Source organism: Dipteris shenzhenensis, chromosome 31 (assembly GCF_047967505.1).
Source record: "Dipteris shenzhenensis isolate YYH24624 ecotype China chromosome 31, Dip_SZ_1.0, whole genome shotgun sequence".
Taxonomy (NCBI): domain Eukaryota; kingdom Viridiplantae; phylum Streptophyta; class Polypodiopsida; order Gleicheniales; family Dipteridaceae; genus Dipteris; species Dipteris shenzhenensis.
The window spans coordinates 3,582,996-3,598,115 of NC_141626.1; the positions used below are offsets into that span (position 1 = coordinate 3,582,996).

General features: G+C 41.0%; 1 protein-coding gene across 1 annotated transcript; it reads right to left on the bottom strand.

The window, feature by feature from the left end:
- Positions 1-4,204: 4,204 nt before the first annotated feature.
- LOC147880913 (uncharacterized) lies at positions 4,205-5,548 on the bottom strand. Its single transcript, XM_087370238.1, has 2 exons — positions 5,251-5,548; positions 4,205-5,078 (listed from the first exon to the last, which is right to left on the bottom strand). Exons 1-2 carry the CDS (start codon positions 5,490-5,492, stop codon positions 4,661-4,663), a joined length of 660 nt encoding a protein of 219 aa, XP_087226364.1. The 5' UTR covers positions 5,493-5,548; the 3' UTR covers positions 4,205-4,660.
- Between the last annotated feature and the right edge of the window lie 9,572 nt (positions 5,549-15,120).

Sequence of the window (15,120 nt, forward strand, 5' to 3'; positions counted from 1 at the left end):
TAATCAAGGACCAGATGTAGAAGGCATTTGGTTAGCGCAATTCACAAGTGAAATCACAAATGCAAGCGAAGAAGACGACAAAAAAATCATATGCTATAACAACTATAGCAAATTAAAGGACCTTGAGAACCATTATACAGAGCTTTGCCTTCTCTATTAGCCTTTTGTGGTCAACGAGCACTCATTAGGCATGGCCTCCCATACATGGCATAAATGTACCATTAGAACAGAAACGAGATTAATCACAATAAAGACAAATTCACAAAAATAATATTGCCTTTGAATATACCTCCTCGTAGATCAATTTCTGAGACAACATCATCAACATATAACCGCCATATACGAAACAATGTACAATTTAATCTTGCACAAGAGATACCCATGCCCCACAAGAATAACTGACACACTCAGACTAAAGCAACTACACATGACATATGCCAATGCAACAATATCGAGCGCTCTTTTGAAGTTTGAACCATGAGCAATGACTCATCATGGACAATGTCTTGCTAAAGAAAATGGAAAATCCATCTCAAAATATTCATCTATTCTTATTTGGAAATACAAGATCCCGAAAAGACATTTACATTGCTACTCATGGTGCAAGCACTGTTATTTATGACACTAGTCACACCACGAAACAAGGGAAATCAACTTGCCAAGGGCACGCTTGCTAGCATACACTAGAAAGGCAACATACAACATTGGAGAGGCAACTGTACCTTCAGCTTTACATCTACCCTTAATGACATCAAACTACACAACCCTTGTAGTGCAGACACCAACCTATCCACATTGTACAAGAACTTGGACTTACTTGTACTAGATGAGGTGTCCTTAATATGGCAAAATACATCCATTTGGAGGTGTTGATGTGCTCCTGTGCAGTGACTTGTGCCAAGCGAGCCCCATAAAAGGTTCTTGGATATTCTCAGAGAAACCAAGTAATTTAGCTATGCTACCACTAGTTTGGAGGGACCACGTGCACTATAACAGTTTTAAAAACCAATGGGACAAAGAAGCAATGCTCTTCTTGCCATCCTAAACAAAATTCGAGTTGGAAAGCACTCTAAAACCAATATACACACTCTAAATAAACTATACCATAGTGAACTAATTTTAAAAAAAATGATAGCACATATTTTTTACACAAACACTTTGAAGGATAAACACAATGATCAATCTTTTGACTGACGCACCATGTTTGCTAAAGGCCAAAGACAAAAAACATAAGACTTGTAGTAAAACATCACAAATACTATGAGATGCATAGGAGGCATACACAAAGAGCCAAGACTCAAGCCCGAATGGCTAGTAAACAGAGAAGATGGAATCTTCATGGACTCTATCGCAACACATGAATAGAACATCATATGGATCGAATTCAAAGACAAGAAAATAGGAAGACATACATTCTCTAAGGACAACATATCACTATACAAGCACAATATTCCACACATATGGACACCACTACTACAAATAGATCATGAATTTCAAGTAGGCAAAAACCATCTCAATACAATCTGTCCCACACAACACCCAGTTGCAGCCCGAACAATACATCGACACCAAGGCTTCTCAATGGACTCCCTAGCTTTTGATCCTTCCAATATCAAAACACATGGCCTTGTCTACACAACACTCTCCAAAGTTCGTGACCCTACAAATCTTTTCCTCATCAACAAAATCAAAAACAAGCACATCAAAGTACATGAAGTACATACAAGATGAAATATAGATGCCTTTCTACGTCTTTAGCTTGGTCATTTAACCAAATTGACTTCTCATAAGAATACACACACATAATGACAATACAATCACTAAACACACGATTTCTACTTTTCCACAATGAAGCCATATCTCATGCCATAGCCTCCTTAGGGCCTCCTTGCTGAAACAATAATATGTTTCCAAAAAGCCAAACCAAAACAACAAACATCCAATTGCCTTCCAAGATTCAACGACACCCACAAAGATGAAGGACTAGGGATTGCCACATGCTACAAAGAAAAAAATCAAGCTTTAACAACAATAATACTGCTTCATATTTGGTGCTCAATGCTTGCTCACTATTTTTAAAACCACATCCACACAATAAATTAATATCTATAAACCACCAACAACAAAACCGCATTTCTACTAGATGCCTTAAAACAATTGCTTGCAATAATTCCTTCTATAAACACTACATACATTGTCAGAGATTTCAACAGACTTCAATAGAAAAACACAAACCCTATTATACTTGCAAAATTCATGACTAAACACAATATGCACCAACTCATAACAACAGCAACAACAATCCATGCATCAACCCATGACACAAACAATAGGAACAATAATAGCAACAATGGTACGATTTGCATATACTGGTCTGACCACCCTCTCATTTACAATACGATTCCAAATATAAACTAAATACTAATACTTACATTTCTTGCATAGACCTATCTAGGCAAGGCCCATTGAATGAAATTCAACTTGTTGATATCGATTTAAAAAAAATGTAAACTATCTTTTCAAAGATGATAAGTCAATGGTATTGACTGCAACCACTAGGGCAGCACCAACATACCTAACCCAAAATGCAAACATAGTACAGGCAAGGCTCTTCATGCATACAACATAATCTTATAAAAAAAATCTAACATTACATTGTGATTGTACAAATCAATTTTTTACGAGGTAAATCTTTAATTCGTTGAGAATCGAAGCAAAGGAGACGACCACTAATCTCTAAGTTGTAGTGATCTAAAGTTTGCTTGTTGTATTTGCTTTATCATCTTCATACAATCAATCAAATGCCCAACCAGACTGAAGGCCTTATGACATTGTGGTACTTTTGTGGGAAATGGGAAAGTGGTCCCCTACCCCTTTTTTCAGACAAAACCAAGGAGCACTTGAGCTCAATGGTTTCATGGGAAAAAGAGTTATGAAGCATTGAAGGGCTGAAAATGACATGTTTTTACTAATCATTATGACATTCAATGTGGGAAATTTGTTTTCCCCATGAAAACCTTTTCCCACCATGTTATTACCCCTTTACTATTACTAATGAGGGTGCCTTCTACCTCTACGACGCATCCTAGTATAGACGCTGGGCCGATCATCGTACATCTTGCAAGCATAATTCACACAGTCACAATACGTTTAGGCTCAATGCATACACACAGTTGGAGGTGAGCGTAACAAGTTTACGCGATTTATGAAGGACTCTTGAACAAGGGTGGGAAGTCCTTGAGTACCGGATGTATAATTCCACCCCTCCTTCTCCAAGGTCCATCCTTCACATGACTAGTGTATGGGTGCTGAAAATGGCAACCTCAAAATCCAAGGTGCCATTCGGGAGCTTTTCGAAATCGAAGTGATTGCTTTAGCTCTCTCGTGTGCACAAGCTCTCATAATGTATAAGGCGACGAATCACGATGATGATAATTCGAACCAAGTTCGTCTTCATCTTCTCCAAACGTTTGTGGACCGTTTCTACAGTTCTAACCGCATTTTGAGCCAAACTATACCGTGTTCCATGCCCAAGCAGATCATCTGCAGTGTGCACTGTGCAGACATCCGCTCCATTTTCAAGAGATGACACGGAGGTGATCGAGCTATCTGCAAAAGTATACTGAAAATATAATAGTCAGGACAAGATCTTAGAGCGGAGCGTACTAGAGTCCTCTGAAAATCTTTGGATTTTTTGCCTACCCATTATGGGTAGGCCTTAGTAATCTTTTGGCCTCCAAAGAGAAAAATCAAGTAATTAGTCATTTTGATGTTCTTTTTTTTCTCATTCATTGATTGGAAGAGCATGTGAGTACCCATGAAATTCTCCACCTTTTTCTCTCTCTCTCTCGTCTTCTTCTTCTTCATCCCTTGAAATCCTCCACTTTCTCTCTCTTCTTCTCCTTCTCCTTCTCCTCCCTCTCTCTCTCTCTCACTCTCGCTGTGGCTCAGCTTACAATTTGCCCCCCCCTCTCTCTCTCTCTCTCTCTCTCCTTGCCATTCTCCCCCTTTTCTACTCACCATCTATGATTGAAATTCATCTTGTTCCACCTTGATTTCCTAGTTAGATTTTGTAAGGGAGACGGAAAACATATTTGACTTGAGGACCAGATACCCAAACAACCACGTCTCGATGTCCACAAACAATGCTCTGTGCAGCATAGCTGTCTAAGCTCTCCAAGATTGACGAGTGCTGGAGGTTAAAGTTACAAGATATCCCTCGCGCTTGTGTGAAGATCCTTCAAGGTAGGGCGCGCGATCGATCATCGCACCCCTAATTTCAGCAACTTCTCGTGGCCGCCCAAGACCAATACAATTTGTGCACTGCCGCGACAGTCTTTGGCGAAAACATGAAGCGAAGATGGATATCTTATAGGCAGCGCCTGCCTGTAGACGACTATCCTAATGGTATTGCCTAACAGTAGAAGACTCAACTTCAAAATCGTTAACTCCACAAGCCCAGATATTGGAGTATTTCCTACTGCTTCTTTAGAGGTCGTACGGCCGAGAATGTGACTGGGTTATTTGGAAATCGAGAGGTGCAAAACGTCTGCTTAGAGAGTTCGTGTGACGTGAAATCACCACGCCTTTCCATGAAACTATGAACACCTTTCTCTCCCTCCATAGAATTATCAATTGAGACAACTGTTCTACATCGCTACTAGCATAACACATCTGCAAGAAGCTTATAGCGGCGACCAATCCCCTTAGACGGATTTAGCTGCAGTTTGTTCTTCGCAATATGTCGACATCTATCCCACTCTACTCCTTTACTTTTCTCTGCGGCATGATTCCAGCGTTGACGTTTAGGAACGTGGGTGCTGCTGGTCATATCAGATTCTTTAGGTAGAGGTGAAGTTTGCAATTCCTCTTCAAGTCCGCCATTTTCCCGTAAGGATTGAGCTATTTGCAACAGATACTCAAGGGCTCTATTTCTACTGTCGCGAAAGTCTTCCGCTTCCCCCTTCAATTCAATCCGCTTTACCTCTTTGCCTGGCTGGATTTGGTCTTCCTCATGTAAGCACCAATTGCATACCCACATCTCTGATCCTAAATGGGGAAAAGATCTACTGCAATATCTGCAACCACAACGCGGTACTCCGCGGATCAAAAAAACTCTCTTCCACGGGTCTCTCTCTCTCAAACTTGCAGACAGAGTGTACAGAGTTCGTTCTTAGAAGCCTTCATTTCTGTGCTGCCTGTATTCTGTGCTTTAAAACAACAGAAAATTGCAAATATAAGAACGCTTACATGTGCTGGTAACGGTAGAGACATCGGCTACACCTAAAAAGGTCTTCGTATATTCCAACGTCTCCACACATGCTGCATTCTTCAGAGTTTGAACAGATCTTTCCCACAGAAGAGCTTTCCTGGCGGTGTCCGCGGATGGAACTTTCGGCGCTGTTGCAGGTGTCTAAAGTTGGGCGAGAAGCTTCGTGCAAGCAGCTGGTGTGGAGGACATCGAGGGCATCTAGTTCCTTGAGATCGGCCATGGATTAGCCGACCTTTCCACAGCAGAGGACGGCAGCCACTCTGATCAAGTCTTGAATGGGGGGAGGGGTAGAAGAGAGAGAGAGAGAAAGAAGGGGACTAAAGTGGGCTTCTGACGGCGGCGAGTGCTCAACGACAGCGACGGCACTGCTGAGTGCTCCTCCTCCTCCTCTTCGAAAATTAGCAGGACCACTGCACTGGGCCCACTGCACTGCAACACTAAGCCCCAAAGTGTGTGCGTCTGTGAGAGTCTTTTAGGTCCTTGGTTATTGTACAATGTTATCATTTTTGGTCTGCGACTCGCCTCTACCAACGATGAGATTTTGGCAAAGCAGAAATTAGTCATTTCTTGAATTTTTGGAAGTGAATTTTTCCTATTGGTTGACTTCTCTCTCTTCCCACCCTTCTCTCTCTCTCGAATTTTTGGAAGTGCATTTTTCCTATTGGCTCTTCTTCATTGGACTTGAATGAAGATTTTAAAGTGGTTGACTTTCTCTCTCTTTCTCACCCTTCTCTCTCTCTCTCTCTCTTTTCCCCTCTTTATCTCCTCGAGGCTTCTTACATTAGATCTCCACCTTTTCTCCCACACCCCCCTTCTCTCTGTCTCTCTCTCCCCTTTATCTCCTCTTCTTTCACACCATTTTGTGGATTCCTTTTTGTTTACTTTTTTGATCTTGGACAGGCCTTATGAATGATTGAATATCATTCACCTTGTTTGGCCTGCCCAAAGGAAAAATGTGTATTTTTGTAATACACATTTTGTTTTGCTACAAGGTGATTGGTCCATATAGTTCTTCATTCCTCATTTTCCCACTTGTCGGTTGGTTATGTTATGCTTTATTCAATGTGTGCCGCCTCCTTCCCACGTGTCATGCATGACTTTTGGTATGCAAAGCCATGTAGATTTCGCTCCAGCTTTTGTTCGTCAGGGCATGCAGATTTTCGTTTTTCTTCTTCTGAGGTTTCAAAGGGGCATTCAAAAACTCTGTAAAGCGTGGGTCTTGTATCAACTGCACAAAAGTGTGATCGGTTCCTTGCAACTGTGCATCAACATTTGGCTCAACTTCTTCCTCTTCATGTTGAGAACCCTCAGCAGCATACTCTGATTGAACGGGCTATTCCTCATCTTCCTCCCACCATGCTGTATAATCAAAAGAGTCTGATTTCTCCTCTCCATCAATGCTATGTGCCATGGCTGAAAAATTTTCTAGGCCGCAAATTTATTACAGCAACTAGTATTTGCTGTCCTGACCAAAACAGAATCACGGGCTCACCCTCTTGAGGAAAATGGTATCGATCCCAGCAATGGACATTGAAACTGGCCTTTGGAAACTCCAGAGGGCAATGAACAGTTAATAACCAGCAAATACTTAATTTTCAGCCATTTAGAAATTCCCACACCAAACCTAAAATAATTTCAAACACAACACTCAAGAGCTAGATTTGCCCTTGTCTGCTGCAGACACCAGATTGGTATTTTTTTATCGATTATTTAGAAGGCATCCAAATACAAGAAAAGCACTGTTGTGCGTCAGCCAACTGAATAATCCGTTCATAGGCACTTCCATCCTGCTATGCATCAGTTTAGTCTCAGAAAGTGCAGAGGGTGTGCTCATCAAACGTCCATGATGGAGATTAAGGCGTTGTTTGAGAGAGCTCTTACTACTGGTAAGGATTTCGTCTAGTGGATGCCTGCAATGAAATTCATCGTCAGATCTTGTTTCAGAGACCTCTTACTACTAGCAAGGATTATGCAAGGGAGGTTGCTCATGGAGAGGTCATTATTACAAGCCGAGGTGGACTCAGTGAAAAGTATGCCTTAGTTTCTCTGCTCTTCGTCTACATCTGTAGTATGGCTGAGCGTGACCTATCTCCTGAGTGTGTTAGCGAAGGTCAGGGGTCTCCAATCTCAATGGAAATCGACAATAGTTTCCAGCGTAATGCTATCATGTTGTCCTTTTGAACCCTTCGTTTTCGTGTCACTTTCATTTTATTCTCATTTCTATTTCGATGATTCCGTTTCATTCTAGATTGTGTTTTATTGATCGAAATTCTTCATGGGACGCTTGGATGCTCAAATGAGCCAGTGGTAAGTGAGCGGAGGAGACTACAGAAGGAGCCACTTCTATGATGCATGAGAAACGAAGTATTAGAGGGAATAATTTGTTATCTTTTCCTCAGGAAAAAAAAAATGAAGTATCGGGTTAGTGATTGGTTGTGTTCGTGTTGTACTCTGATTCAAAATCTTGAGTATTGCATTTAAGGTACTCATGTAGGGTAATCGACTGGCTACTTCAGTCTGGAAACATTGGAGCGCAAAAGTGATTTGGTGATGAGTTCCCCTCTATTGCTTAGTTCTGTTGGTGGTCCACCAAAGTAGTCCGCTCTCCTAAAAACCTCTGCTATTAACAAGACTGCTAAGCATGATCTATGCCAAGCTGCCACATGAGAGGCTTATGCTGACGGTACCTAGACCGGTCTTTTGCTTCAGTTCGGTGAATTAACCCAGTTTCCTATAGTGGATAGTCTATATGTTGACATTTCGATTGCTTTGCATTGGCTTTTTATTGCAACAGCAGGCTTTCTACCCACTGTTGCACGTATAGCGTATGCAGAGAATACGTATTATCCTTTGATGATTAGAGCCTACAGACGTGCTTAGAATTTGGGAAGTTTAAGTAAAGATATACCTATGTTTGTGTCGTCCGAGGTGGCCCATGATGATATTGTTGACAATATGCATGCTATTAATGGATTTATCCCAATTGGCACGCTTTTGTTTTCTATTGAATTAGTAGGCAATGTGAGAAGATTTTGGCTTGTCTATTTACTTTTACAGGGTCGTAATCTTTTGTTTGGAGGCTTTGTTTCACGTTTGCATGCACAATGAATCTCCCATTCAATTTTGAATACATGGACATTTTTTAATAATTGTAATCTTCAAGTGCAAACCTTGTAAACAAACTTGCAATTGGCTATGGTAGACCAAGCAATGTATACTTTTGCAAAATCTAATTTACTTGCAAAGAACTCCTTAATATCGTAGAAGATACTTGTCCAATGAGCATACTAAAACAACAAATGAGCTAAACAATGTGCACTCAACATATCCCAAACCGTGCTAGCTACCTCAATGAAATAATTGGAAAGGATACACTCTTTGAAAGAAACAACACTTATTATGAAGCTTTGTCACAATTAAACAAGCAAAGCATTAGAGGGTTTTGGGATAGCCATTAGTGAGCTCTTGGGCTTCAGTTAAGTTAAGCTTACTCAATCTTCCACTAGTGTTCTACATTAAAAAGTCCAAACTGTTTCTTTATAGCAAGCAAGGCCTCTTTACACAGGCAAGGTGCAATTGATGGGCATGACAATTCATTCAGCAAGCATGAGGTCAACTCGCATGGAAATCGTCCTGAAGCTACAGAGCATGGAATTCACATGGATCCTGAAGCTATAGAGCACAAGGCCTTGGTCTCAGCTCAAGATAGGCTTGCAGGAGGGGGAAACAAATTGCCATTCCTTGACATAGACCTAATAAGCGACGTGATCCCTTACAAATTTGCTTTGAGGGAAAAGTCCTTCAAGGCAAAGAATGCAACGTATGCAACGAGGCTTCTGGCCGACTTCATGGACATGAACAATTGTCAAACCATCACCCTAGTCTTTCCTCACATCTTTGTGGATCAATATAAGGACAATTTGGCTTCAGACCCTTTCTATCGGATTGAAGGAGATGTCCCACGTAAAAGGGGGCAAGGCGAAGGTGGGAGTTGTCGATATTTGCCGCATGTTGACACAACTACTTCCATCTTGAAAGGAGAGCCTTTCGAGGAAACTATTCGTTTGGTCTGAGAGGCTTTCATAGTTTGTTTGTCCCTTCAACCATAGAGCTGTACTATCTCCATTGTAGTAGGCATTATGAACTTTGTCATTATCAAAGTCAACCCTGACGGAGGATCAGATCAGATAATTATAGTTGATGGTCCACGCAATGAAGATCATGCCATTGTAAGAACACTTTCCATTGACTCTCATTCCTTCTCTTGTGACCTTTGAAACTACCTAGCATGATCTTTCATACAGCTCTCATTTGTGAGTGAATGCATGGCTATCCTCACTCACTTGGTGCAAGAGTATAATGACGATGGCATTGTCATGTGCACAATGAAGAACTATTTGTACATGACAAAGAAGAACACCTTGGGCTTCTACGACTTCACTATACTCACGGAGTTGCCTGATAGAGAGTAGCATGATGAACTACAAGAAGTGTTCATGAGCCGAGTGTCCAAACTTGGCTATGGACAAAGGTGATTGGCTTCATTCCTTTCCATGACCTACATCCACTCATGAACCTAACATGACCCTTTTTTTTGAGGTGTAGGTTTCAGGAGTTTTGTGTTTCACAAATGTGAACGCTCAACTTGTGCAGTACGTATGCAGTGTTTATGGTGGAGTCAAGTCAATCATGATCCATTTGCACCATTTTATTATAGTTGTAAGGCACCTCATCATGCCACTAAGGTTCCTCTATTGAAAGGCTATGGTTTTTTGGACGATGGCTCAGACGTGGTAGTGCAGATTCACAGATCTCAAGCTGACAACCCACTTAGGTTTAACTCTCCTTTCTTGGACTTGTACAATGAGGATGGCCTTCATGTGAGTTCCTTGCTTTTGGGCATTAGGCCTAATGGTAGCTTTATAATTATTAGTGCTAGAGATCTGGCCACTTATGAGCCAAATGCATGAATGTACTTTCACTTGGCGTACTGCTTTCTCAATGCAAGTTTGATTCTATTACAATGTCTCTATGCGATGATGTTCAATACACACCCACTTGTTAAAGCTTAAATTATTTTATTTAGCTCATTTGGTGCCAATACACTTGCATCACCCTAGGTTGAGCTACTTTTAGATGCTCGTGTTTCCTCCCCTAATTCATCCATCGTAGACCTAATAATGAGCATTGTGAAAACAACCTCAAACTCACGGTCTTTGGTCCATGATTGCTTGACCCAACTCAATGATGTGTTGCAATCTGGTTTCATCATCCTTTGCCTTAAGGGGTTGTGCAAATTTTTTTCCATTGGCACCACACCCCCTTTTGCCATGCATACCATACTGATTGATGAGCTCAAAGACCCTTTTGAGATCTTGCCTCTTTTCCCAAAACAACTCAAGTGATGGTATACAATGTGGGCGGCCGAGCACAAGGAAGCACTTGCAACATTGTTATCTAATGCACCTGCTATAACTTATAAAGAGATTGCTATGCAGTACATGCATTTGCACCTAGAACAAAGCTATTGGATGGAAACCATCTCAAAAAAGATCTACCGAACAAGGAAGGCCTTGGCAACAAAAGTGGACACTAGTCTGCCTATGCAATGCCCTAGCAAGCAACAACAACACTGATGCAAATCTGTCGTGTGCACGCGCAACAAAGACGTCAGCCACACGACATTGTGATACATCAAAAGCATCAACGAACACTATCTTTTCCTTGCATTTGTTGTGGATCAATGTACTTTAGATCTAAACTTAAAGGTCTTTCTTTGCTAGTTCAACAGTTTATAAAGAGTCATATGCTTATCAACACAAACTCATTGGTACATAAAGAACTCATTTGTTTCTTGTGAAACGGATAGATCTGCAAAGGCTTGGTTCCAAGATTTTCTTTGGAAAACATGTCCTTGGACTCTGTGGCCCACCACACAAAAAAAATGCTCAACACGATCGAGGCACGTCTCATTGCAGTTCGAATACCCCTTGCATAGATACGCAAACTACTTATGCTGGCCAATTTGGCTTGATGGGCGCATTAGTGAACATTTTCACTGACGTGGGTAGAGCACAACGTCCTCTTCCACACTTTTTAAGCAACAGTGTAACTATCATGGTTGTGGTCAAACGCAAGCTAGCTTACACGCACAACTACTTGAGCAGGCTCGTGTGTCCAATGCTCACCATGAAAGCCTTATGCGAACTACTTTAGATGCCACTCTATTGTGAAAACAATGTGCGCCTGAATCCAATGTGGGCCCAACACATCCACTCTGTGCATGGTGGCATCGAACAACCCAATCCCACTAGCATTCCTAACGATGACAAAGTGGATGACCTTGCAACTGGCACACTCGTGCATGGGGTCTACATGGCACAGTAAGTTGTTGATTACGAGGACAAAATAATAGCTATAGCTCCTGCTGAAGGCTTTATTTTCATAGACAAACATTGTGAAGAGCTTGCCTTTCCCAATATATTTTACGATTATCCAAGGCAGTATGCATTGCTTGAAAGCACATCTTACCAAGATATAGTGCAATGGGAGTTAATTAATAAGGATTGTCGATTCATGCACTCTATAGAGAGTCTTTTTTTCAAAACAATGAAAATCTTGGTCGCCCAAATTTTGTCTTCAACACGGGTGCACATGAGAAAAGGCAAGCTACAAGGTAGAACCATTCTCATAGGAGATGTTGCATAAGATACCACCATTGAGAGATTGCTCCAATCACAAATTGGCTACCGCGACTTCATATGCATGCGCACATCAGCAGAGTACAAGCACAAGCTCAAGAACTACCTTTTTGCAATGCTATATATATATAATACTTTTACATATACATACATACATCAATACATACATACATACATACATGCATACGTATGTATGTACATACAAACGTGCATATGTATGTACATACATACATACATACATACATACATATATATATATATACACGCCAGCTTGGTCCCCCAAATTTTTTCGTCACATTCTCAGCTATAGAGAAAACATGGGAACCCTTGGTTTCATGTTTGGGCAAACTTGCTAAACCCACAAACAATGAACCAACACCAAGCAATAGCATCAGCACTCGTGACCTCGTAGCCTTGATCCTATTACAATGGCAAGGTACTACATCCATAGGTTCCAAGCTATGAAACGTCTACTCAAGTGAGGTCCTCTATCCTCACCAAGGTTGTAGATTTTTTATTTGTCATAGAGTTCCAAAATCACATGACCATCGCTTGCTGTGCATTCAAAATGTGCCACTGTATGGGGAAGCCACAAATGAAGAGATAGAGAGCTTCATTTTGACAAGTACATAACCATTGACATTTCAAAGTTTGCTTGCAAAACAAAAGAAATTCAACAGCAGAAACATAGAAACACATGCATAAAAAGGAACAGAAGTTGTCGTTTCCATTTTCCTCAGTCACCCATGCATAACACAAAGTGTTATTCCTATTGGCCACTAATGATGTTACAAATGTATCAAAAAACAACTACAAAAAAATTTATTTGGCCTTGGAGAGCGACATCATGTAGCGCCAGAATTTCGATTCATTCTTGGGGATATTGTCAATGTCGGAGGAGACTATGTCAAACTTGTGGAGGAATATCACCCAACCCACACTCTTCATCAAGAGAAATCCAAAAGACATTTTCACAAACAACTACAATCAATTGTGTGCCTGATTTGATGAGCTAACACAGACATCCAAGTCATCTTGAACCCGCATGGATCCATAGCATATTGTACATCATCTATGGCAAAAGTGGACAAAGCAATAAGCAAAGCCATCAAACGAGCATCTTAGCAATGTATGCAAACAAATGCACCCAAAAATGAGCATGTCTGCAAAGTCAAGAATGCTATATTGAACACACGACACCTTAGAGCACAACAGGCAGTGTACTTATCTCTTTCATTGCCTTTAACTAGCAGTACAAGAGAATTTTAGTACATCAACAGAAGCCCACCCAAAAATCGGACTATGCTTCTAAAGAGGCATTCTCAGATCGAGAAAAATGGATCCTCATAGTAGCGAGGTTTTCTTCAATGACATTATCACCAAATACTCATGCAAAACCCACAATGTGACAAGGTTGTGCCTAGCCAAATATGCACGCGAGTACTTGAGCTATGTGCATGAGACCCAAGGAAACGCAAGCAATCAAAAATTATTCGCTTCAACAATTATAGCAAGGGACATAGAGAATTATTACCATGAGCTTTGTTTACTTTACTTGCCATTTGCTGGAAGTGAATACATGCTCCACGATCAAATACAGACATGGCATGTCATGTTAAATGCAAACGAAATCATTATTGAAACCAGCAAATCAAAGTTTGCCAAACATATTGTGGCTATACCATGACAACAAAGTGCAACTACATTGTCCATTACTACACCTGCATCAAGCATTTGCAAACATGACAATAACTTTGACTTACAAAGAGAACTTGACTTAACAAGCAACGTTCCATGCACCAGTCTCAACATTTCACTTACCGTCTCATGCCAAACGAAGAATACCATCGTCCACTTCGTATGCTCAACAAAGAACAATGCCTCTTAATAGAAGACATATTATTAAAGAAACGCTTGGAAGAAAGCTCTCCTCTTTGCTTGTTCTTGTCAGGAAGCATAGGCACATGGAAAACATTCACACTCGTACTCCTCGTGTAAGCCCTTCTCAGATGTTATTCGCATAATAAATCATTAGCTGTAGGTATGTCAAAAGCATTACTTCTTGCGTACATAGGCAAAGATGCCTACAACATAGAAGTAATTAGAGTACATTGTGCCTTGCACACGCCCTTGCTATTGAGCACATACAAAAGTCTTTCTGACGAGACACTACATGCGCTATCCCACATGTACAAAGAACTAAAGCTTATAGTGATCGATGAGATTTATCTAGTGGGACTAAGCACATTCATAGCATGTGACATGCGCATGTGAGAGATCAAACACAACCATGAGCAACCCTTCAATGGGGTGGATGTGATCTTTTGCAGCAGCAATTTGTGTAGGCAAGTCCAACAAAGGATGCTTGGGTTTTCTCTTCGAAGCCCACACCATTAGCAATGGCTCCTTCAGTGGGACCACAAATGTCATGTACTATGAGTTATTACCACCAATGAGCCAATAAAACTCCATTTTTTGGGGTCAACTCAACCGCATCCATACCGGCACGCAAACTACACATGACATCGACTAGCTCAACCAACTGTACTTCCATCGACCTCCTAAAAAAGAATCCACTCCACACCTCTTTTACACGAACGCATCAAAGGACAAGCACAATGATGAAGACTTTGACCTCCTCGAATCAAAGGCACATTTCTTGAGATCCAACGACATACGACATCGAACATGCAATAATACGATAAACATACTAGTTGAGCCAAAGGCGATGGGAGGCCCCTTCATAGGGATTTGCGCCTAAAGGAAAGCAGCATCATTGAGATTTGCTCTAGCAACCTTGACATTGTGGACAACCTAGTTAACGATGTAGATGGGTTTTTTAAGTGTGCAGATATGAGCAAACATTCCATGATTGTGTGGATTGAGTTCACAAATCCAAACATTGGTAGGAAACCATGCATTGCCCACACTTCTTTGTACATAGAGAGCGTTCAGCCAACTTGGATGCCTATTCACCAAATATCACGCAAATTTCAAATAGGGAAAATCATATGAACACAGTGTGCTGGTACCAATTCCCTTTATAGCCAGCTACAATAAGGACAATCCATCGGGCTCATAGACTATCAATGGACACATTGGCCTTTGACCCTGCAGGCATCAAAGCACATGGATTGGCATAGATGG

Coding starts and splice junctions, on each gene's coding strand:
- LOC147880913 (XM_087370238.1), bottom strand. CDS start 5,492: ATGGCCGATCTCAAGGAACTAGATGCCCTCGATGTCCTCCACACCAGC. Junction 5,079..5,250: donor CTCTACCGTTACCAGCACAT/GTAAGCGTTCTT, acceptor TTGTGGTTGCAG/ATATTGCAGTAGATCTTTTC.